General features: G+C 41.6%; 1 protein-coding gene across 1 annotated transcript in view; it reads right to left on the minus strand.

Annotated features, from left to right (window-relative positions):
* Positions 1 to 3,238: 3,238 nt before the first annotated feature.
* DTD1 (D-aminoacyl-tRNA deacylase 1) overlaps positions 3,239 to 26,543 on the minus strand; it is a 162,381-nt gene continuing 139,076 nt past the window's right edge. The window contains exons 5-6 of the mRNA XM_079784756.1: positions 21,653 to 21,824; positions 3,239 to 4,147 (exon numbers count right to left, since the gene is read on the minus strand). Of these exons, the coding sequence (XP_079640882.1) occupies positions 21,672 to 21,824 (153 nt within the window). The 3' untranslated portion in view covers positions 3,239 to 4,147; positions 21,653 to 21,671. The remainder of the gene's footprint in view (positions 4,148 to 21,652; positions 21,825 to 26,543) is intronic.

Here is a 26,543-nt window from a genome sequence, read left to right on the forward strand (position 1 = left end):
ATTTTCAATTCCTCCCTCCCAAGCCTTATGAATTACTGACATTCATTTCACTTATCCATGTGCTACAATCACCAAATGCATGGTTACTATTACTACTATTATCTCTTAGAGACCTGGACAGAGTCTTTATATTTGTTTCTAATGCCAGAAGTCCTATTTTAGAGAGGATGGTGAGGCGTAAACTCCCTCAAATAGCAAATTATTCCTAATCCTCTGAAAAGCATGCCTTAAACATCTTAAGAGCACTTAGGATGTAAAGCACTTTGCTGGGCTCCCTGGGCCATCAGATAATCACAGAACTCTGACCCCCACATCTTACAGAAAGGAAACTGGCCCATGATGGGGAAGTGTTTGCTAATGGGCTGTTCTGGAGAAAAAGGAAGCTACAGAAAGGCAGCCTGCTCTTAGACGGAGTCCTGTACTAAAGGATAAAAATGTAATGAGAAAGGACATTATTATTCCAACAAAAATAAAATAAGGACAGTAACTTGCAGAAAAGAGCAATAAACTAACTGAGGAGACAGTGAGTTTGTGGAACTGTGTTCCTTATGATCAAATCAATGAAATATCACATTCTCTATCTACCAGTTGGCGCCCATCCAGTGAGGATGCAGCTTGATAGAGAAGATGCCTTCCTGAGGACCACCAACCATGTAGCAATCTATGCAGTGTCCACCCCAGAAGGTGTCTTTATTTGGCCTAGGTTTTGCGTCTCTTTGCAGAAGAGCTTGGTCTCCTGTAAAGTAAACCACGAAAGGCAAGATTAAACGTAGCCTCGTACCCAGTGTTATCAGACAGAGTTCTGTTTAAAGTACTGGCCTGCAGTCTGCCAAGAAAAGCTATGCATGGTACGCTTCTTCTCTCCCACCCTCATTCAAACAATATTTCAATGAACAATACACAGAAAGCTTTATAAACAAGCAGAAAGAAGAGTTGGAGATGTTTGGAGGGGTGTAAAGACTGAGATTTTTCTATTATGCAAGTAAAAATATACCTCAAATCCAATTTAGCCATTGGTCCCACAGGAAGAGTTAGAAATGACCTTCAGAAAGCTAGTGAAGGGGCATGAGGGAGGGAAGAAATTAGCTGTCTGTTTAATGCAGCTGTGGATGTCATGGGCTATCGCCTGGAACTTTCATTTTTTTCTTTATTACCTTGCCCAGTGGTTAGATCTGATGCTCTTGAGGCCGTCATTAGCGTGCACACTGCTGCTTCTCTGTTCCTAGGTGTTGAAAGTGACCTTCAGGATGATGGAAAACCTTCCTTCAATCCAATGTTATGAAAGTAGCAAACATTTTCCAACATTTATCATGTTCCCTGCATGCTGTGAGGGAGGACATTTTTTTAATTAATTAAAATTTTAAAAAATCTCCCCACACATAAGAAGACTCAGAACTTCTGCTCAAACACCATTAGCTCCCAACATCACCATCCACTTCTGAATGGTGTTGTTAGAAAGCTTTACCTTCTATCAAGCCAGCATCTATGTTGTTGTAGTTGTTTTTTGGTGGGTGGGGGAGGTAGGGGTTGAAATTAACTTTATTATCAGTGATTGTCAGCTTTCAACCAGCAGCAATTACCCATCTGGAGTTTCAAGGGTGGACTTGCCCCCTACTCAGTGCTGTCTTCTTCAAGAGTACACATTGTCTTGTCCTTCCTGTTGACTGTCTGACCCTTAGCTGAGCGGGAAGGAGGACTACAGGATCTAACGAGGGTGGAGGAAGCAGCAGCAGGCTAGCAGGAATGAGAACTCAGCCATAATTCAGCAGAGGGGAGAGACCATCACTCTGTTTTCTTCTTGTATCAGTGAGAGCTTTGTCAAGATACTGGTGCCTTCAGCTCCTGCCCGGGGACTCTAAGAGCACCCACAGCACTGGGTCAGTGACAGATAGGGCCTGAAAACAGTAAGAAAAGCTGAGGAGATAGCTCAGGAGGCGGAACAGCCCCAAAGGGGAGAGGACACTGCCCCCAATGCTAGGCGGAACCTGTGAGTGTGGCCTTATTTGAAAAGGGGGTCTTTGCAGATATAATCAGGTTAAGAATCTCAAGATGTGATCATCCTGTATTTAGGGTGGGCCCTATATCCAATGACAGGTGTCATAAGAAAAGACAGGGGGAGATTTGTAACAGACACAAGGGAGGCCATGTGAAGATGGAGGCAGAGATTGAAGTGATGTGGTCACAAGCCAAGGAACACCAGGAGCCACCAGAAGCTGGGAGAGGCAAGGATCCTCCCTAGAGCCTTGGTAGGGAGCACAGCCCTGCAACACCATGATTTTGGACTGATCAAGCCAGCATCTATATTAATCAACGTATACGTAGTGCTCCTAGTTTTGTTCCTGACCCAGTGTCTTGTCCATGTCTTTCAACTATTCAGAGTTTGGTGTTTTTCCCCTTCAGCTCTTCTTCCTTTCTGGTTTTCAGATCCTTCCACAAGTTGACACATGGCACTACTCACACTCCAATTTGTCTGAGCCCCTTTGAAATGAGATCCAGGAACTAGACTCTGGGCTATGAGAGACTTTATCATATTACCACCATCCGAACGTCAAGCACATTAGCTCTTCTCTCTATGTCATCTTCATTACCCATTACCACAAGGACAGGCTGCAGCTGTGAACAGCATTAATTGGTGTTGATAAAGTGTAGTGGCAGGGAAATGTATGACAAGTCTGTTCAGCAATTCTACAACCTTACAGCTGAGTTTTTTCAAAACTGTAGATTCAAGTAACTTGAAGGTGAATTCACTCTGTAAAAGCCTCGATAACTGAAACAGAAGAGCTGTCCATAGAGCTGGAAGAGCTGGCCGGGGTTTGCATCTGGGATGTAATGATTTCAAATCCAGATTTAAACTATCATGAATTATCCTGGACCATCTGTATCAATTCAGAATAAAGCAATCTGCCAAACCCCTTTCCAACTCCATATTCTAAGTACTTGAATGTTCATTAGAGATGTGATTTGAGCTTATTTTTTCCCCACATTTTCTGTGTTTTTATTTGAAGTAGACAATTGGATCAGACTACAGGGACACAGATTTGTTGTTATAAAGGTTACAGAGTTTCCGCATTATAACAACGTCAAGAAGGTCTCTTCTATAGTCAGGCAAAGATTATTTCAAGAAAGGATAACTGTTTAATATAATCATTAATATATTATAAATATATATTACTATTGACATCAAATAATGTCTAAAAATTATCACTATAGCTGTGGCACTAGCAGATTAAAATGAACTGAGAAACTCTTTGGCAGAAGGCGGTTCTGTCTTCATATAACTGTGGAGATACTGGCTTGGATATATGGACAACGAAGCAATTCCAGGAGAAAGGGCATCTGTATGGTCTAACACGCTGAGGCCTTCCTCCGGCCTCCCAAAGGCGGATAAACCAGATATGGCAGCCACGCTTGGCCTCAGTCATCTGGCCTTTCTGAAACTGGATTTCTTTCCCACATACACTCCCCTTTCCTGCCATCTCATGCCCAAGTAAAATGTCATCAACTACAAGTTGCCATAGACAAGCTCTCACTGTGGAACCAGAGGCCTATGTGGGCCACTACGGGAAGGCCTTGTATAAAAGGGTTATTTGAAAAAATAACCTGTTGAGGTTTATCGTTTTATTATTTATTTTTAGAAAAAAGAGAAAATTTACAAGATGCAAAGGTCTCACACAATACATTATCATTGGTGACAATTCTCTTTACACCTTAACACAGGCCCTGGCTTGGCCAGTGTTGGGAAGAACATGGACAGCATGAATGCATTTGAGACCCATGGTGGACAAGCAGAAATGAACCACAGTGTGAAAGGAGAACTCGATGACAAATGATGTTGAGCCAACTTGTTCCAAAAGTAAGCCAAGACATCATAGGAGCTAACAAAACCTTCTTGTGAGGGAGGTGCAGGTGTATGCCCTGCAGTGCACAATCCCTGCGCGGGCAGCATGCACTTCCTCCCTTCGACCACAGCAACAACAGAAAACAGTAATGTTCCTTTGGTGTGTGTTTCTTTTGCAGGGCTCTTCAGGTTCCCAATTTCTTATTTCTGTCTTCCTTTTCACAATTCAGTTCCAAATTCTTAAAGCAGTATAGGTGCTTAGCATCTTTCATGGACTTTTCAGGATCCAGTTCTGCCAATGATAACGCACTAAAAAGAACAAAATAAGACACATAACTCAGAAAGGTCCCAATACTTGCCTTCAAATCCTATTAAAAGTACTACTAAGCATAATAAAAGAACTGAAGATATCCTTTTTTCAAGTTCATACAATGAAAATAGCATGACAGGTTTCACTTTACTGTGAAACATCTGCCATGTTGTCATGTATAAATTCAAATGCCTTCTCACCAGAGTTTCAACTTATTAGAACTTCATTCTTAGAGTTCAAAAAGATACCAAACCAAATATCTGGGAATTAAACAACACACTTCTAAGTAGCCTCTGTAGCAAAGAGAAGTCACAAGGCAAATTAGAAAGCATTTTAAAGTGAATGAAAATGAAAATATAACACAGCAAAATTGAGATACTCACCTAAGGCAGTGCTTGGAGGGAAATTCATAGCATTAAATGTTTATACCTCGGTTCTCAAACTTAATTCATTCTGGAAGGCTGTTCAAGAAGCGATTTGTTCAAAAACCGATTCATTTTTTCCCCATTAGAAATAATGTAAATTGAATTAATCCATACTACTGGTAGATTCCCCAAATGATTCCCTGTTTTAACCTTTCTTATAGATAGTACATGTCTAATATACTGTTTAATCTATAAATAAACACTTCTTTTCTTAAATTTATTGAACCACCCCCTACTAGCCTTACACCAATCACTTTTAGCACTCAGTCCAGGGAGTATTTCAGATTAATATGCAGCATCTTCACTTGTTCATATATCATTGCCTCCAAAATGCTGTCACTGGCTAACTGCTTTTTGTTTATCCAAATCAACAACAGTTTTTCTACCTCTTCATTAGGCTGTGACCATTATTTCTTTCACACCCTTAGCAACATTAGTACTCTTGATGGCCTCTTTATGTTTTAAAATTGAACTAATGGTTGATTTTGCCAGCAACAAAAGCATTCTCTCTTTTTTGTTGTTGTTGCCTGAGAGACTGCAGTTTGGTTTGACAACCAAGACATTTTTTCTGTGAACAACTTGGTGGAGAACCAAATTGTTGGAGATGGGAGAAACAAGGTTTGACTGCATTAGGAAAAAAGAAAGCTGTCAAGCCAATAATCTGAGTTTCTACCTTAAGGAACTAAAAGAATAAAAGCAAAGTAAACTGAGAACAAGCAGAAGTAGGGGAATAATAAAGACAACAAAAGCAAATGAAATTTCAAACATAAAAACAAAAGAGAAAATAAAAAGATCAATAAAATCGAACAACCTCTTGCCAGACTTACCAAGAAAAAAGAAGACACACATTACAAAGTTCAGGAATCAAAGAGGCAACATCAGTACAGATTTTATAGATGTTTAAAGGATAAAAAGGATGTATCTCAAACAACTTTATGTCCACAAATTAGAAAACATAGATAAAATGGACACATTCCTTGAAAAAAAATACAAAGCCTCATTTCCAAGTCCTTTTAACAATTAGGGAGGCAGAGAGGTGCCAGACTAAAGCATGGGGACAGGGAATAAACTAATCACTTGTTCTTGGGATATTTTCAATACTTCCATGCCTGAGGTATGGAAGGTTCTTTGGTATAAAATATCCAAGTGTCCTGAGTTTCCCTCTGCAATTCTGAGGTTACAAAAAAAAAAAAAAAAAAAAAAAAAACCAGCTGGTCTTGCCAAGATTTGTGAGGCAGGTGTTTGTCACCCAAGAGTTCAACTAAATCCCAAACCTAACAGAGCAGTTTCTATTCCCTCATATCTAAATCCTAAGAAACCTGAAACACCAATCAGAAAGAATATACGCACCGCTATGCTCAAAGCAGCACAATTTACAATAGCTAAGATCTGGAAACAGCGCAAGTGCCCATCAGTAGATGAGTGGATAAAAAAGCTGTGGAATACTACCCAGCTATAAAAAAAAAAAAAAAGGATCTCTTACCCTTTGAGACGGCATGGAGAGACCTAGAAAGTATTATGCTAAACAAAATTAGTCAATCAGAGAAAGACAAGTATCACATGATCTCACTCATATGTAGAATCTAATGAACAAAATAAACTGATGAACAAAATAGATCCAGAGACATGGAACAGATTGATGAATCTTAGAAGGCAGGGGTGGGTAGGTGGGGAGTGATTAACTGCGGAACTTATATGCATATGTGCATAACCCATAGACACAGACAATAGTGTGGTGAAGGCCTGGAAGGGGCGGGGGGCAGGGTGGAAAGGGTCATTGGGAACAAAAGGGGGGACATTTGTAATACTTTCAACAATAAAGATAAATTTAAAAATAAATAAATAAAAAGTAGATCATCCTGTCAAAAATAAAAATAAATTCTAATTGAATGAACTTCAGTAAAAGCAAAAGATTCTGATAATGGGGTTGCAGGTGATGGTGCCATGTCTGTGAAAATGCTTCCGACTGCACTCAACACAGGACACATTCTTAAGAAATTAATTATGAGCAGATGCCTCAATGGAATTAACAGCCTTCTAGTCTGAGTCCAGCCTGATACTGAGGTCCATGGGCACACACAAGAGAGGCTAACTGCGACTGCAGCTAGTCCATGTTCTTTGGTTCTGTCTGAACCCACACAAGGGACTAAAATGTCCCCCAAGGCCTGCTCTCACGCTCTGAAACCCACCCCTCAAAGTCCTGCATTACTTCCTAAGAGATGTCTAGAAGACCACCAGGGGGTAGAAAAGATACAACGTAATTCCTGGAAACCATCTTACATCCATTTTTAAGTCAAAAAAAGCAAACCACTTTTTCCTATATTTTAATCAAGATGCAAATACAAACCTAAGAACCTAAGGCCTATTATTACCTCTCTCCTCACCTGCAATACTAATAACTGAAATCCTGAAATCGATTCTGACACTGACCTTTGGAGAACTCCATCCTCTTGGTATAAATTAAAACTTGTGTTTTTTAACTCAAAATGAGCTTTGGAATCCTGCTTAGATTAAATATTCTACATGTTTTAATGCTTTGGGATAATCAATGTATGCTTCAAGTGTTTGATGTGCAGGTGGAAAAATAAGGTTTTACTATAGGAGAATAAATGATCTAAAAAATGTTCATGATATTCCATTACATTGTAAAAGCAGGTAACATTAAATAAACATTATGCCAATGGACACAGACAATAGGGGGATAAGGGCATGAATGGCAGAGGGGTTTGGGGGGGGTAATGAGGGAATAAGGACACAGATGTAATACCTTAATCAATAAAGAAATTAAAAAAATAAACAGTATGCTGCTAACTTTGAAAAGAGATATAGAATTAGCTGCTTAGAGAAAATGTTATAAAGGCATTATGTTAATAATTGTTATCTTAGTATAATGAGATGGCAGATGACTTTCATTTTCTTCTTTGAGCATTCTGGCATTTTTAAAATTTTCTATCATAAATGAGCAATATTTTGTAATAAAAATAGCTTTTAAAAGAAAATTTGTAAGAGAAAGGTGATTTAGGAATTCTAATTCCCTCCTAAAGAATCAAAGAATTGGAAGGAATTCTGAGAGACTTCAGCCAAGGCATTCTCAAGCTTTTAGGTAAACCATTCAGGCATGGAAACTTTATAAAGCATTTAACCTGGGCTTTACCACTAAATATGTCTTCAGAACTAACTGTGCTACCTCATGGGCAGACCTAATCATGATGTCAACATTAATATTATGAGTGATTAGTTTCCAAACTACATTCAAGAGCCTTTTGGCCAGCAATAGACACTGTTGCACCTGAAAGCCACAGCCCCATGATACATGGATTGGTCAGTAGATGGCTTTGATTTCCAACCTCACTTTTCTTTTTTCTTTATTGATTAAGGTATTACATGTGTGTCCTTATCCCCCCATTGTCCCTCCACCTCTCCCCCACTCATGCCCTCACCCCCCTGGTATGTATGTCCATCAGTTAGGCTTATATGCATGCATACAAATCCTTTGGTTGATCTCTCCCTCTTACCCTACCTTCCCTCTGAGGTTTGATGGTCTGATCGATGCTTCTCTGTCTCTGGATCTGTTTTTGTTCATCAGTTTATGTTGTTCATTATATTCCATAAATGAGTGAGATCATGTGATATTTATCTTTCTCTGACTGGCTTATTTCACTTAGCATAATGCTCTCCAGTTCCATCCATGCTCCAACCTCACTTTTAACAAAGGTTCCTTCTCATTTTCTTAAACATAACTATAAAAAACCTAGGGGCCAGGGTGCTGGCTGTCAACTGGAAGCATGAACTGGGAGGTGGGAGTGAGCTACATGTGAGGTCCACTTGCTAAATGAGAAGTTCAAGCTGATACACATGATTCTCTTGAAAAATGGACCACTGACACAAAATCTGGAAACCCCAAAAAACAGGTAATCTGAGAGGCTGATGTCTATTTCCAAATGCTTTTTTTTTTTTCATGTTCCTGTGATCCAGGTGAGCTATATGAGGGCTAGACATGGCCTGCAGGTTGGGGGCACCTGACAGGCAGTAGTTAAAAAGTGTCTGATAACTTAACAGCACAACTTTCTAGCCTTTCAAAAGAAGCTGCTGGAGTGGTTCTTTTTACTGCCTGGAAACACCAGGAACCATGGGGAATGGTCCGAACCAGGAGCGAGGAATCCCTCAACAGTTTGTTGAAATACTGAGTCTCTCAAAGATGCTGACTTCCAGTGGATCTGCTTCTGCTTCAGGCCCTTAGAGCAACCAGAAGATGTACTAGTAAGTGCTGGAGTTAGGGTACACACACACCACAGACCTGCTCTCCCAACCACTGTCCAAAGGCCCAAGCTTTTACTTACTTCAGGTCCTGGTTGGGGATCGAATCTGAATTTATTTACCTAGAAAAGGAAGGCTACTCTATGAAAAATGTGAAAGCTACTGGGAATTCAATGTTATCAATGAAGGATTCACTTGAGCCTTCTACATTGTTAGAGATTCCAGTGAGCTCTCCACTGAATTGTCAAAATAGAGAATCTCTTCCTTTGCTTGAGTGCTGATGGTGCCGCCTGGGGATGAGAACATGGGGACAGAGATTCAATTTCCTAATTAGTAAAGTAAAGCTTGGAGATTTAAAATGGCTGCTGCAAAGACATGCTCCCAGGAACAAACTGGAATTACAACTAAAATACAAAAAAACTTCCTGAATAATCAATGGAAGACTCACTGGAGAGAATCCTGGTACCCGAGGACCGAAAGTGGAGACTACATAGACACTAGTAGACGGGGCAGAGGTGCAAAAGGGCTGGCCAGGCTCCCACAAACAGCAAATGAGGTTCCAGAGAGATATCTCAGCCATGGTGGGGGTGCCACTGAGAACTCTGGGATCTAATCCCAAAGCTGGGCTCCCCAGCAGAGAGCACCACAACTGAGAAGGGTACCCACATGGCATCTGGCTGTGAAAAGCAGCAGGGTTGCAGTCTGCAGGGGAGCCACGGCTGGAAATTCAGGCACCCTCTTAAAGGACCAAAGCACAAAATTTCCTGTGGAGCCACCCACCCTGTGCTCCAGCAGAGGGAGGGCAGAGTGGACTAGAGCTGTGTGAGCAGAAGCCAGGGTTGGGGTCAGGGGGTCAGAAGGCAGACACCCCAAGTTTCCTGGGCTGAGTCATTCCCTCACCCAGCGGAGGACATCTTTCCCACACAGACATTTGCCTTGCTTGGCGGGAAGACAGTTGACCCACCCTATTGGAAAACACCTTGCCCTGAGGCCACTTAAAAGACTAAAAATCACAATTAGCCTCCAGGCAGAAGCTGCCCAACTGAACTTTTTAAAATGATAGAATTGTTCTATATCAGTGTTATCCAATATGGCCACGACTAGCCATATGTGGCTATTAAGCACCTGAAATGTGGCTATTTTGACTGAGGAAATAAAGTTAAATTTAATCAATTTTAATTAGTTAACATTTTTAAAGAAAAAAAAATCTGTTTATTTTATTTTTCCCCCAATAAGCATATATATATATATATATATATATATATATATATATACACACACACACACACACACACACACACACACATACACATACACATACACACACACACACATACTGAGTGGCCAAATTATTATGATCTCTGAAAGCATAATAATCTGGCCACTCAGTGTGTGTGTGTGTGTGTGTGTGTGTATTTATATAATAAAAGCATAATATGCAAATCTACCAAACAGCAGAATGACCTCCGGATGTCCATGCTATGTCACAAACTGGCGCCAGGCCAGCCAAGGCGGGTGCGATGTGATTGGTTGGGGGGCCCGGCCACAGTCCTGCGTTCATCCCACAGAGGGAGGCCCAGACCATCCTCTGCAGGGTGATCCATGGGGGGGGAGGGGAGGGGGCGTGCTCTGGGGATGTGTGGCGGTGGACATGGGCAGCACCAGGCCAAGGCGGGTGCAGACAGGGGGCTAAGGCCTACCTTGCACAAATTTCGTGTATCATGCCTCTAGTGTGAATGTGTGTGTGTGTATATATATATATATACTAGAGGCCCGATGCATGAAGATTCATGCAAGAATGGGCCTACCTTCCCCTGGCTGCCGGCACCGCCTTGGCTCTGGCTGGAGCTGCCTTTTCACTCCGGCCAGAGCCGCTGCCTTTCTGCCTTTCCGCCTTTCCGCCTTTCCACCTTTCCACGCTGCCCATAGGTCCGGAGCAGCTGGGGCGGTGCAGAACGCCTGCATTGTCGCCATGACGACGACGCAAGCGTCCCGCCCTGCCCCCGGCCGCTCGGGGCTTGCGTATGCAAATTAACCCGCCATCTTTGTTGGGTTAATTTGCATATTCACTCCTGATTGGCTGGTGGGCGTCACGAAGGTACAGTCAATTTGCATCTTACTCTTTTATTAGTGTAGATATATATATATATATATATATATATATATATATATATATATATATATGTGTGTGTGTGTATATATGTGTATATTACACATACACACACACACACACACACACACACACACACACACACACTAGAGGTCTGGTGCATGAATTCGCGCATGGGTGGGGTCCGGCCAGCCTGGCCAGGGGGAGGGGACATGGGCAGTTGGCTGGCCTGCCTGCTGGTCGAACTCCTGGTCGAGGGGACAATTTGCATATTAGCCTTTTATTATATAGGATATACACTGAGTGGCCAGATTATTATGTGTTCAGAGGTCATAATAATCTGGACACTCAGTGTATATTATATAACAATATATATAGCTATTACAACATTATTGACTATATTCCCTATGCTATACTTTACATCCCTGTGACTATTTTGTAACTATCAATCTGTACTTCTTAATCCCTTCACCTTTTTTACACAGCTCCCCAACCCTCCTCCCATCTGGCAACCATCAGTCTGTTCTCTGTATCTGAGCCTGTTTCAATTTTGTTTGTTTGTTTATTTTGTACTTTCAATTCCACAAACTAGTGAAATCATATGGTATTTCTCTTTCTCTGACTGACGTACTTCACTCGGCATAATACTCTCTAGGTCCATCCATGCTGTCAAAATGGTAGTATTTCTTTCTTTTTAAGGCCGAGTAATATTCCATTGTCTATATATAACACATCTAGTTTAGCCATTGTCTTTTGATTAATCCATTTATATTTAAAGTAATTATTGATAGGTATGTAGTTATTACCATTTCATTACTTGTTTTTCGATTATTTTTGTAGTTCTTCTCTGTTCCTTTCTTATTCTCTTGCTGTCTTTTCTTATATGTTGATGACTCTCCTCTAGTGTGCTGTTTCAATTCGTTTCTCTTTATTCCTTGTAGAGCTCTTGTAGATTTTTTTGTTTGTTACCATGTGCTTCATACATACCAAGCTATGTTTATAGCAGTGTATTTTAAATTGATGATCTTAAGTTTGAACATATTCTATAATTACTACCATTTTTTCTCACCCCCTCCATGTGTTTTTGTCATTATTTTTTACTTCTTGTGTGTGTGTGTGTGTGTGTGTGTGTGTGTGTGTGTGTATCCCTTAGTCTACTGTTGTAATTACACATGACCTTCCTACTTTTCCCTATTAACCTTTATACTAGCTACTAGTAGCCCATTTGCAGGAAGAATCCTGCAAATGGCCACTGCGGCCGCATGCGCTGCCGCTGCCGCCGCCATTGCAGCTGCCACGCCTGCACCCGCGCGCCGCTGCCACCCGCCCCGCTCTGCCCCGCCCCACCCCGCCCGGGCTTTCCCTCTGGCAGCCACCTTGCTTTCCACTTTTCCTCCCTCTTCCTTCTAAGTTGTCTTCAGTCTTCACTCCTCCCTCCCTCAGCGTATGCAAATTAACTGCCATCTTTGTTGGGTAATTTGCATACTCGCCCTGATTGGCTGGTGGGCGTGGCTTGGGCATAGCGAAGGTGTGGTCAATTTGCATATTACTATTTTATTAGATAGGATAGTTTTGGTTGATCCACTGCTTTTATTACATGTTTGTCTTTGTTAATGAGAATTTTTTCTTTGTGATATTTTCTTACTCATATTTTTTTATTTTTCTTCTCCTTCTCCTTCTTCTTAAAGAAGTCCCTTTAACATTTCTTATAATACTGGTTTAGTGGTGATGAACTCCTTTTAGCTTTCTCTTATTGGGGAAGTTCCTTATCTGTACTTAGATTCTAAATGCTAGCCTTCTGGATAGACTAATCTTGATTGTAGGTCCTTCCTTTTCATCACTTTGAATATTTTGTGCCAATCCCTTCTGGCCTGCAAAGTTTCTGATAAGAAATCGGCTGACAGTCTTCTTTTTCTTTTTTTTTTCCCAATATCTTTTATTGATTTTTTACAAAGAGGAAGGGAGAGGGATAGAGAGCTAGAAACATCAATGAGAGAGAAACATCGATCAGCTGCCTCCTGCACACCCCCCACCGGAGATGTGCCCGCAACCAAGGTACATGCCCCCGACCGGAATCGAACCCGGGACCCCTCAATCCACAGACCAATGCTCTATCCACTGAGCCAAACCGGTTTCTGCTCGGCTGACAGTCTTATGGGAGTTCCCTTGTAGGTAACTTACTGATTTTCTCTTGCTGCTTTTAAGATCCTCTTTGTCTTTAACCTTTGGCATTTTAATTATGGTGTGAGCCCCTTTGGGCTCCTCTTTTCTGGGACTCTTTGCACTTCCTAAACTTGTATGTGTATTTCCTTTGCCAGGTTAGGGGATTCTTAAGTCATTATTTCTACAAATAGATTTTCAATCCCTTACTTTCTCTCTTTTCCTTCTGGTACCCCTATAATGTGAATGTTGATCCCTTAAACTATGCTCATTTTTTTAAAACTGTTTCTTTCTGCTATTCTGATTGGTTCTTTCCCACTTATCTCCAGATAAGAAGAGAGAGAATGGGGCATAAAATAATATTTGAAGAAATATTGCTTAAAGTTTCCCAAATGTACTGAAAACATACATCTACAGATTCCAGAAACTCAGAAAACTCAAAACAATCATCAGAATGAGACTTAGATATTATACAGATGTTGAAATTATCAGGCAAAGAAAAAGTAACTATAGTTAATATGTTAAAAGCTCGAATGGGGAAAGTAGACAATATGTAAGAACAAATGAGTAATGTAATAAGAGAAATGGAAATTCCAAGAAAGAATTAAAAGGAAATGCTAGAAATAAAAAGAGCACTGTAATAGAAATGAAGAATGCTTTGGTGGACACCATCAAGGGATGAATCAATGGGCTTGAAGAGAGGTCAATACAAACTTTCCAAACTGAAAAGCAGAGAGAAAAGAATGGGGGGAGGGGGAGAGAAAAGGAACAGATCATCAAAACCTGTAGGGCAACTGCAACCGGTTTAATATACACATAACTAGAATACCAGGAGGAGAAGGAAGAGAACACAGAGAAGAAATATTTCAAGTAATAATGGCCAAGAACATTCAAAAATTAATAACAGAAGACATCAAGGAAGCTTAGAGAACACTAAGCAGGAACCATACCTAGGTAAATCATATACAAGCTACAAAAAAATGAAGAGGAAGAAGAGGAGGAAGAGGAGGTGGAGGAAAAAGGAGGAGGAGGAGGAGGAAGAGGAGAAATCTTGAAAGAAGCCTGGGGTTGGTCTGAGAGGAGGAAGGCAGGAAGGTGCTCACATGGGACAGAAATGAACCTACCTTACCTATAGAGGATCAAGGATCAGAATTACAGAGGATTTCTCAGAAGAAACTATGCAAGCAAGATAACAGAATAAAATATTTAAAATTCTGAAAGAAAAAAACCAATGATCTAGAATTCTATACCATCAAATTTATCTTTCAAAAGTGAAGGAAAAATAAAGACTTTCTTAGATCTGCACCATGAGAAATACTAAAAGAAGGCCTTCAGGCAGAAGGAACACAATACAGGTCCGAAACTTGGATTCACATAATGAAAGGAAGAGCGTTAGAGAAGAAATTAAAGTAAAATATGATCTATTTTTATCTATAATTCATCTAAGAATATTAATAAATTAATAATAGTAACAATGTATTGGTTTATATAGCATCAGTGAAATGAATGACAATGGTGTCAAGGGATGAGAGGCAGGATGTGGGAAATGCTTATATAAGGTACCTGTAATACATGTGGTAGTATAATTTGAAGGTAGACTTAGGTTAGTTTAAAATGCGTATTGCCAACTCTATGGCAATCACTAACAAAACTGTTTTGAGTAAAAAAACAACAAAAACACCACCTCAGAGGCACAGCTAGTTTCATACCATGAAATACCCACACATGGATGGGGCACAAGTATGAAAGTTAACACAGGGAGGCAAAGTGAAGGTCTAGGAATGAAAGAGATTCTACCTTCTACAGGGTGGGGAAAGTGAAAAGTGATGGAATTTCCTTTTAACAGAACACTCAACACACACACACACACACACACACACACACACACACACACACACACGTTAACACACACAAACTGCTCTAGCTTATTGAAAAGAAATGTGCTCAGCTAAGACATGTCTTACTATTCAGATAAAGGTCAAGTTGAAAAAGCAAACAGATGGCAGCTTCCAAAACAATTTCCTTGTTTGTTCTCAAGTGTGTTGACATTTGAGGACAGAAATGTGAAGCGCTGCTCAGGAGTATGGTCCTCTCACACCCTAATGACAGCAGTTAAGTAAATACTCAAAATAAGCATTACCTGCAATCAAAAATAGAAACCACATTCTTTCAGTGAAAAGTTGCCCAGTACCTTTAGCTGTGGGCCAGAAAGGGGAAAAACTGAGTTGCAGCCTCATAGAAAACCTTGAATCCTCCCAGTGATGTGAGGGAGCATGAAAAGAATGAGACAGAGGACAAAATTAGAGGTTAATTATAGCAGTTCCATGTCCATTTAATAAATAAGAACCAACATTTGTAGTGTGACAGAGAACTGTTGACACCCTGGGTATGTCCTCTGAACCATTCAGGTTTTTGTCTCATTTTCAAGAAAAACATGCCCAAGGTCATACATAAGTTTCTCATTGCATTTTCTTTTGCCTTTTCTTTCTCTTTCATGCTTTGGAAACTCAGAGCTGCTCCCCTTAGGACCTGTGAGGCTCCCCCTAGGGCTCTTTCTGTTTTTAAAGAGAAGCAAATGAAAACTACAGCTCCCTTCTTTGAGGTTGGGGCGGGGGGGGGGGGGGGGGAGGGGGGGCGCGAGGAGGCTGCTGTTTTTCTGTGGAACACAGCAAATACCAAGGTCACTTTCTGTTTGTCACTACATATTTACTAGTAATTCAGCTCTTAGAGAAATCAACATTGAGTGGTTTTGTGGGTCTATTGGGATGACAAATTTTATCAGAGGAGCAACCAAAGCCCATGGGCAACATAAACCCCAGAAATATAATTGGAGTAAAAGCTGTCCTTTAGTTTAACCACCTTCAGGGTCTACAATCTGGGAACATGACTAAAATCCCTGAAGTGGAGGTAGCACAGCTCCCCACTGGTCCTCAACTGGCTGTAGGTGTCTCAGAGGCAGCCAGCATGAAGGCTCAGAAGTCTCTGCCGCGCCTGGATGTTAGCACCAGCCACCAATTGCTGCCCAATCTCTGGCTTGAATAATTGCAAGTGAACACCTAACTGTCAATAAATGAATGATTTTCCTCCTGAAATTAGTCAAAAACTCTATCCGTACTACATAATTGTACACACACACACACAAAAAAAAAATGTGGCTCCTGCATTTCCATGGGCCCATTCAAACTTCCTCACAAGCCTCCATCTGCTGAGTAGCAGCTGGGTAAATCTTGAATGCAGAGTCACACTGTCTTATCTTGGTGTTAAAACAGCTGAGTCCTCAGTGGCCTCTGAGGTCAGGTGGCTGGTGTGAATGAGCCACCTGGGCCCTGGTGCACACCAGTGAGGGCACTCTGTTGCTCACCGGCCAAAGTCCCTCCCTGGCTGACTTGGCCATACCTCAGCTCTCACTAGCACTACAGAACTCTTATGTCGCATCTAGGAAGCCAGAAGGAGATGATTTCTAAGATCTGCAGGGACTGTCCGTACTGTTAAGAGATGAGGTCATGACCCCTCTGCCCTCCTGGTTGAAGCTGTTCCCTTATAACCTCTAGGGCAGGCTCATATCACCTCTTCTACCAAGACCCATGGTCAGCCCAATGGACACCCACACAGCTCTCTTCTTCACCCTTCCCATGGTAGGCGACACCTTACATTAACTCCTTCCATGTCCTGATGCTTAATTGTCTGGTTGGCCCATCTACTCGGCTGCAGCACGTTCGTGGAGACCTGGACCCATTCTGCATAGCAGTCTCCTTCCAGAATTCCCACCAAAGACCAGAACATAGGCCCACGTGGCTTCTGCTTTTACATCAACTTAACTCCCACCCCAAGAATTATGGCTTGCAGTAGGGAACCAGAACATCAAGTGTGGCCTCTGCTGTCCCTCCTTCTGTCCCCTTCTCTCTCCCACCTACTCTTCTAACCTGAGGGCTTTCCTTCACCTCCCTTCCTGCCGGCAAGGGCTTCTCCCTACATCATTCCTTTTGACTCATCTTCTCCCCACATCTTCCCCAGGGCCATAATGATAATATATATGGCTGCAGTGAACTTGATTTACAGGGAAAAGGAAGGAAAACACATCTGTCTACTCTTCAAAACACTGTATCCCTTGAGTTTGCTTCTCCCAATGATGTGTTCTCTCTCTGGCTAGTTCTTTTTGGGTGTTTTGATGGTACAATAGTACAATTTACCCCAGGTTCTATGCTACCCAATCTTTACTATTTTGAAAATAAATACAATTAAAGATTTAAATTTTTTTCATAAACTTTAGAGAAGCAAAAAATAGATACCTACAAGTCTATGAGAAATTTTGCCTCTTAAACTTGGGAGATGTTAGAAAGAAATGTCCACTTTCACCTCTTGCCCTTCTTTCTCTGTGCTCGGTTTTCTTATTGTGAATGTGTCTTCTGGGAAATGCTGTGGCACGCAGTTACTGTACTTCTTCAATGCATGGAGCCCTCACATGTTTTTCATGCCCATAGAAATAGCTAAATGACTTCCAGGCTGCCCAGTGGCCACAGGATACCGATGTCTATGGTACACTCTCTACTGGAATTATTCTGAAGCCAAATTCTTACACATATGGAAAGCTATGTGTTACACTAATTTTTTAAAAATTCTATACTCCTCAATAAATAAAAGATTTTTAAAGTATTGATCAGATGTAGTTAAAGCAAAAACTCAACATATTAAATTTATAAAATATATTAGCAAGTTGATAAACACAATCAAGAAAGAAATCAACTAAAACTAGAAAGACACATGAAAAAAAAATGAAACTAGACCACTCTCTTACACCATATGTAAAAATAAACTCAAAATGAATTAAACACTTAAATATAAGACCTGAACCATAAAATTCATGGAAGAAAACACAGACAGTAACCTCTTTGACATTAGTCTTAGCAATATTTTTTTAATATACTTTTCTTTGTTTCAGAGAGGAAGGCAGCAGGAGAGAGAGATAGAAACATCAATGAAGAGAGAGAATCATTGATCGGCTGCCTCCTGCATGCCCCCACCAGGGCTAGAGCCCACAATCCAGGCATGTGCCCTGACTGGGAATCGAACTGTGACCACCTGGTTCATAGGTTGACACTCAACCACTGAACCACGCCAGCCGGGTGGTCTTAGCAATATTTTTTTAGATATGTCTCCTCAAGCAAAGGTAACAATAACCAAAATAAACAAATGGACTACATCAAACTAAAAAGCTTTTGCACAGCAGAGAAAATGATCAACAAGACAAAAAGGCAACCTACTAAATGGGAGGACATATTTTCAAATGATATATCCAACAATGAGCTAATAACCAAAATATATAAAGGACTTATACAACTCAGTATCAAAAAATAAGCAATCCAATTAAAAAATGGGTAGAGGACTGAATAGACACTTCTCCAACAAGGACATACAGATGGCCAATAGACACATGAAAAGATTCACAACATCATTAATCATCAGGGAAATGCAAATCAAAACCACAATGAGATATCACCTCAGACTTGTCAGAATGGCTATTATCAAAAAGTCAACAGATAGTAAGTGTTGGCGAGGATGTGGAGAAAAGGGGGACCTTCATGCACTGTTGGCAGGATTGTAACTTGGTGTTGTCACTATGGAAAATAGGATGAAGATTCCTCAAAAAAATAAAAAAATAGAGCAACCTAGGTGTCCATCAATAGATAAAGAAGATGTGGTACATGTATACAATGGAATATTACTCAGCCACAAAAAGAATAAAATCTTGCCATTTGCAACAACATGGATGGGTCCAGAGAATATTATGCTTCGTGAAACAAGTTGGACAGAGAAAGACAAATACTATATGCTTTTACTTATATGTGGAATCTAAAAAACCAAACAAATGAACAAAGCAGAAATGGACTCATGGATACAGAGAACAACTGATGGTTGCCAGAGAGGTGTAGGTGAAGTGAATGGGCAAAAAGGGTGAAGGGAAGTAAGAGGTGGAAATTTCCAATTATAAAATAAATAAATCACAGGAATGTAATGTACAGCATAAGGAATATAGTCAGTAATATTGTAATAATTTTGTATGGTGACAAATGGTTACTAGGCTTCTTGTGGTGATCACTTTGTAAGGCATATAAATGTCAAATCATGCTGTACAACTGAAACTAATGTAATATTGATTTCAACTATAATTTTTAAATCAATAAATTTAAAATAATAAATAAAAATATAAGCTATATAAAATCAAATATTTTTTAAAGGAAAGGAATCAGCCCAGCCGGTGTGGCTCAGTGGTTGAGCATTGACCTACGAACCAGGAGGTCCCAGGTTTGATTCCAGGTCAGGGCACATGCCCAGGTTGCAGGCTCGATCCCCAGTAGGGGGCATGAAGGAGGAGACGATCTCTGATTCTCTCTCATCATTGATGTTTCTATCTCTCACACCCTCTCTGAAATCAATTAAAAAAAATAAATAATTAATGAAAATGAATAAAGGAATCAACTAGGTGGCATTCGAATTTTTAAAGCTATTTTAAAAATACAAAGTTTGAAGGAACATTTGAATCTGTGTGTGTCTCTCCTCGTGTGTGTGTGTGTGTGTGTGTGTGTGTGTGTGTGTGTGTGTGTGTGTGTGTGTTTAGGTAGATAAACTGGGTTTGATTATTGGAAGATGAGTATTTATATGTTTGTTTCTTTAAGTTCATCATGGGAGTCTAAAATTTTTTTTTTTACTTGTTGTAAGGTCCCAGCTCACTAGGGAAGGGGCTATAATTTATGATCTTTACACTGAAGGTGAAAGACCTGGTGCTATGCCTAAGAGAGTAAAAAAGCATGAAGGCTGGGCAGCTGGCCTCAGCCCAAGAAGGACACTCAGAAGGGAGTTTTCTCCTGAACCAAGGAACTACCCACTATGAAAATCTGGCCTAATAGATAGCTCCCCTGGCATCATATTAGCCAGTCCTTTATCCTTCATTCGGGGAGGAGAAGCAGGTGCTGGATGTTCTCTCCAACATGCTCCCCAAAGGGGAGGGGAAGTGTGAGAAGCAGTTCCAGAAAAACTCCCCTCCGATCCTTCCCCTCCCACCCCAGCCTGCTGGACTATCCATGAACTGACAACCCATTCTTTCTGAGCTCTCCATTCTGTTCCTGTGGTTGTTTATGTTTGCAAGCTGGTTCTATTGTACCCAATTATCACTATGGGTTCTGTAATATACCTCAGTGTCTGGTGGTATGTGTCCTAAAGGACATTTCATAGATAGACTCTAACTTCTCCCCTTCCTAAGGGAAAGAGATGGCAGAAAAACACCTTGTGAATGTTCTCTCTCACAATCTGGCATCTTCAGGACAAACCTGTATGCTGACTTGGTTTGAGGCACAGCCTATAAGCTGAAGGCTCCAAAATGTATGTCCAGACCTTGATCCCCTCTTGGTTTCTGCAACTGCCTCCACACTGGCCTATCTGCCTCCAGCCTCACTCCCCAAGGCTGCTTAGAGTGACCTTTCAAAACTTGGTATCTGCACATGTCACCTGTACACTTCAAACCTTAGCACCAAAAGATGAAACCCAAATTTCTGAGTTGAACAACAGACCTCTGTGACCCAGAACCCTGCTCTCTAACTTCAGAGGAGCTCCCTAGACAACCCCCACCACTTGTACCCAACACTCAGCCATTCTTCATTACCTCTGTTCTAAAATTCATCTGTCCTTGTCCCTCCCTCCCAACGTTTGCACCTGCTACTTCCCTTGGCTTACGCAGCTCTCTACTCTCATCCCTCATTTCCCCATTTCTACATTCCAGTCCCAGAGTTCTCCCCTCCATGGAGCCTCCCGACTCCCCTCTCTACCCCACCCCACATCCCACCACCACCACAATGCACCATGCTGCAGTGTAATTACTTCTGTGATTCTCCCTGGACTTGAGAACTCGGGAAAGAAAGAGGCTCTCGATAAAGTGTTCACTGGGGAATGAACTTAAGCAAAGGACCAGCAGATGGCTGGATAAATTTTTAGAGGCCTCTGATCTTCAAACAGGGAAGTAGAGTTCATGCCAAATCACTGTGTGGACTGAGACGCATTCCTGGGCATGGAAGTGATGAGAATAAACACCTGTTTTAGTAAAAGTAAACTAGCAATGCCATGCGGGATGGAGTGGAGGATGGCGCAACATTGGGCTGGAAATTATAGGAGGAGGCTGCTGCATATGACAATGGAAGAATGGAAAAGCTGCCAAGAGCAAGAATGGAAAAGAGGAGCCAATGTTGAGAGCTCGTGTGAAGCTCTAGCTGCTGGATCTGCGAACATTCTAGAAATGATAATAGTAGCAGCAGTTGTCAACTGTCATAGGCAACTGAGGAAGGTGACACACACACAACTTCCTCGGTGAACACCCCAGGCCATGGGTACCTGACAATCCTGCATTTCGATTTTTATCTCCATCCTCAAAGCCAGTGGATTTAAGAGAGCTATAGTTAAATGTCCATGAAATGAATTTGACCTCGAGTCATTCTGTTCTCTATTCATTGTTGTTTGTCCAAAATGTGGTAGGATGGTGGCCTGCTGGGAGGAGACCCTCCTACCTGAGCTCCATCCGGCAGCCTATGGTTCCCGCTCAGAGGACACGTCTCCCTCGGCCCCACTGCTGGCACTGCGGTCTTCTTTGCGAGGAGCGTTTCGTTCTTTGCTTGATTCAGAAGGCCCTTTGGCTCTGGTCTTTTCTTTCCTCTGCTGTTGTTTTTCAAGCTTTGACAGCTGATTATCAAAAGTAAAAAAAAAAAAAATTATTTTACAGATGTAAACATATGCCTAAATATCCAAAACACCAATTACTGCACAAACAGCAACCACTGAAAATACTTTTATCGGATAACCTGGTGACCACAGAGGTTCCCATGTACCAAATTATACACAAAATGTTTATCAGTCAGGTACCTGCATCATTAACACAGATTAGCCATACATGTGATCTCTCTCAGACTTCCCCTATAACTCAACTTGTCATGAGAAAAGTCAACCAACAGGCTTCTTTGGCAGCTGAGTAGAGCCCTACAAATGGAAAGACTCTTAGTCGTATTTTTTTCTTTGATGTTGCTATAGTTTTTTCTTACCAAGTTGTCTTCCATTTACTGTTTTTTAAAGAGTGATCAAAACACTCCACTATTTTCTAAAGATAAGAGAGAGGCTATGAATAAAGTACATTATTCAGACATCGTTTTTGTTCTTCGAGACTGCACTTAACTTGTCCACAGCCAAAACTCCACGTGCTCCTACCAGGCTGGTGGTGGCTACACAGGGACACTGGCCACAGGAACCCTCTCAGATGTCCTCCAGACCATCTGGGGACATGCCTGAAACATCCAATCCCAAAGGATCCTGAGTCTACTTCTCCCCTGGATATCTCCCCAAACTGTCCAAAGAAACCACAGACTAGATGATCAAAAGAAACTTAGATCATCTGACAGTCTGAGCAACAGCACAGCCACTCCAGAAAGGCCTGCTGAGACACGTGCCGAGAAGACTGGCCAAGTTTTGATCCGTGGGATTTTCTTGGACCAAAAAAGTCATCTGTAACAGTCCAAGGGACAGCAACACCCAGTTCCATCTGCCTCCCAGACCACGACTGCAAACGTTTTCTGGTTCACATGGAAAGGAGGAAACAATACAGGACAGGCTTTTCTCAACTGGTTCCTGCTCCTTCTCCAAAGATGAAGAAAAGTCACTGTGAGCAAACCACCAGATCATCTCTATATTACAGACAGACTTTGAGCTAAATCATTAGGTAGATCAACAATCAGAAGCTCTCAATTTGGTCCATAAAACCAATTTTATGGATAGCTGACTTAGAATGTTATCTTTCCCATTCCTAGTTTACCTGAAAGGCTGGGTACTAAACAACTAGGTTGGTTAACATGCTAACTAGATTTTGTGAATGAAGACATCACTTCACCTTTGACCCACTGACTCTCCTCCCAGGTAACTCCCCTAGATAAATTCACACTCATGTGGGCAGGAAAGGCTCATAGGAATGTACACTGCAGTGTGTCTGTATTAGCAAAAAACTAGAAATAACCCAAATGTCCACTGACAGGAGGATAGGTAAATATAATGTGGTGCAGTCACAAGAAGCAATAGTGTAAAGCAGTTCTACATGTGTCAGAATAGGTAAGTCTTTAAAAACTTAAAAACATGTTATGAACTAAATTAAATTTCAGAAAGCTGTATAAAGCAGGATTCCATTTACACAAAACAACACTATGTATTCTAATGGGCTCATGAAGATCCAGTATGGACTGAAGAATACAAACCAACTTCAGTACATTAGTTAACTTTGGAGAGAAAGAGAAGAGAATGGGATCATAGTGATCACATCCAAGCTGTGCACAGAGGCTTTTGCATAACAATATATATGGGCTTCAACTGTTAACTTGCACTTCTATAAAAACACAACCAGATCTAGGACAGGGCTGCTGACCAGAGCCACTACATGAAGTGCTTGCTATTGGCACTTGGACCACTGATGATAAAATACTCGTGCCAGGATGTAAACCAACACACAGCTTCCTTCCTCGATAAAAACTTGCTATGGAAAATGTATCAGCTACCGGACTGTGTGCTTAGTGGTGTGGCTCATTTCATTCTAGTGAAAGCTCTTGTCTCGCCACAGCCTGGTAACAAACAGTTCATGTGCAGTCACTTCAAGCAGGAAAGACCTGGAGCAAGGACGACAGACCGTTAGCCATTTTAAAAACCAGAGTAATGGTTGTACAGAATTCCTGGCTATGTTGTTCCCTATACTATTTCTTTTCCCTGGATGATTATTTTTCTTGATACTATTCTACCACAGGTTAGGGAGGAATTTCTTGCAGCTAAGATGACAGCCTTCCTTCCTTGTTTCCCTTTTGATGTTAAAATGCTCTTTCTTTTATGAAATGACTAGAGGCCCAGTGCACAAAATTCATGCATGGGTAGGGTGCCTAAGCCTGGCCGATTTGTGGGGCGACAGGCGGGGCGATCAGGAGGGGGTCCCCACTGGCACCCACCTTAGCTGGCCTGAGGCCTGTGGGCTGGGGGCAACTCCTGCGTTGAGCTGCCCCCAGCCCACATCATTAGAGACCAGTCGTTCCACCATTCAGTCAATTTGCATATTAGGCTTTTATTATATAGGATGAGGATAGTAGATGGGAGTCTCTCTTTCTCTCTTGCAAAATGATCCTGGACTGCACAATGTGTATGTACTTAACATTGTTCAACTGTAAAACTTAAAAATGATTATTAGGAGGGGAAACCAAGATGGCAGCATAGGTAAACACCTAAACTGCTGCTTCGCACAACAATTTCAAAACTACAACTAAAAGACAAAACGGACATCATCCAGAACCACAGGAAGGCTGGCTGAGTGGAAATTCTAAAACTAGAAGGAAAGAGAAAAGCACACTGAGACTCACAGGAGCTGCGGAAGGCAGAGGTACAGAGGCGCGCACGTGGAGAGGGCTGGCAACTTAGTATGTGGCTGGCTTTCTCAATAGGGAGAGAGACAAAAGCTCCCAACTGCTCTGAACTCCAGTCCCAGGCAAGACTCTGGGGACCCAGACTCATACGAGGAGAAACTGGACTGTCTGGCAGCGGGCGAAACTCAAGGGCGGCATTCTCTCAGAGGTGCTTGCACCAATTACCGCAGGACAATGAGACCCCAGGGCCTCTTAGGGCAGGGCTGACGGGAAGCCATTGGTGTCTGCTCTGCCCTGAGACTCCGCCCCATCCAAGCTGTGCACAGAGGCTTTTGCATATGAATGGACTGGTCCTCTGAATTCTAAACTTACCTAACAAACTGCAGCTGAGTCAGTGAGACCCAGAACATCCAAAAGAAGGCCCAAGGCCCTGCAGCCGTTTGCATTGCTTCACAGCGGGCCTCATCTAGGCACCTCCAAAACCCAAACAAAGAAGAGAAATCTGCAGATCTCTCCGTAGCACCTGCTGGGTGGCCTCAGGCAGAGGCTAAATTAGCACCTCCTTGGAGATCCAAGAGCCAGTGTACCCAGAGGTCAGAGTGGGACCATCCAGATTACAACTCCTCAGATCCATAAGGGACACACTCAAGGGGCAGACTCAGTGAGCACCAAAGCCCCACTGGTGCAAGTCTTGTCTCATAAGGGTGTCTCCAGCACAGAAGTTCTCCCATCATAGACACAGCTGATCCTCACAGCCAATTGGCCTGGAGGTCAATTTCTCCCAGTGATACCAACAACAATCAAGACTTAACTACAATAAGACTGTGCACACAGCCCACAAAGGGGTGCACCAAGAGTGTCCACCTCAGGTAACTGGGGAGGCTGAGCCACTGGGCCCTATAGGACACCTAGCACACAAAGCCACTCTATCAACTCAGGGAAGTGGCCAAAATGTGGAGACAAAGAAACAGGTCACAAATGAAAGAAATGGAGGAAAGCAAACAACTAGATATAGAGTTCAAAACCACGGTTATAAGGTTTTTCAAGAATTTTCTAGAAAAGGCCGATAAATTTAGCGAGACCCTTGAGGATATGAAAAAGGACCAACTAGAAATTAAGCATACACTGACTTAAATTGAAAATAATATACAGAGATCCAACAGCAGACTAGAGGATCACAAGAATCAAGTCAAAGATTTGAAATACAAACAAGCAAAAAACACCCACCGGAAAAGCAAAAAGAAAAAAGAATCCAAAAATATGAAGATAGTGTAAGTTGCCTCTGGGACAACTTCAAGTGTACCAACATCAGAATTATGGGGGTGCCAGAAGAAGAGAGAGAGCAAGATATTGAAAACCTATTTGAAGAAATAAAGACAGAAAACTTCCCCCACCTGGTGAAAGAAATAGACTTACAAGTCCAGGAAGCACACAGAACCCCAAACAAGAGGAATCCAAAGGGGACCACACCAAGACACATCATAATTAAAATGCCAAGAGCAAAAGACAAAGAGAGAATATTAAAAGCAGCAAAAGAAAAACAGTTAGTTACCTACAAGAGAGTACCCATACGATTGTCAGCTGATTTCTCAACAGAAACTATGCAGGCCAGATGGGAGTGGCAAGAAATATTCAAAGTGATGAATAGCAAGAACCTACAACCAAGATTACTCTACCCAGCAAAGCTATCATTCAGAATTGAAGGGCATATAAAGAGCTTCACAGATAAGAAAAAGCTAAAGGAGTTCATCACCACCAAACCAGTATTATATGAAATGCTGAAAGGTATTCTTTAAGAAGAGGAAGAAGAAGAAAAAGGTAAAGATAAAAATTATGAACAACAAATACATATCTATCAACAAGTGAATCTAAAAATCAAGTGAATAAAAAAATCTGAAAAACAGAATAAACTGGTGAATATAATAGAATCAGGGGCATAGAAAGGGAGTGGACTGACAATTCTCGGGGGAAAAGGTGTGTGGGGAGTGCGGGAAGAGACTGGACAAAAATCACACACCTATGG

This window comes from Cnephaeus nilssonii, assembly GCF_951640355.1.
Source record: "Cnephaeus nilssonii genome assembly, chromosome: 11".
NCBI lineage: Eukaryota > Metazoa > Chordata > Mammalia > Chiroptera > Vespertilionidae > Cnephaeus > Cnephaeus nilssonii.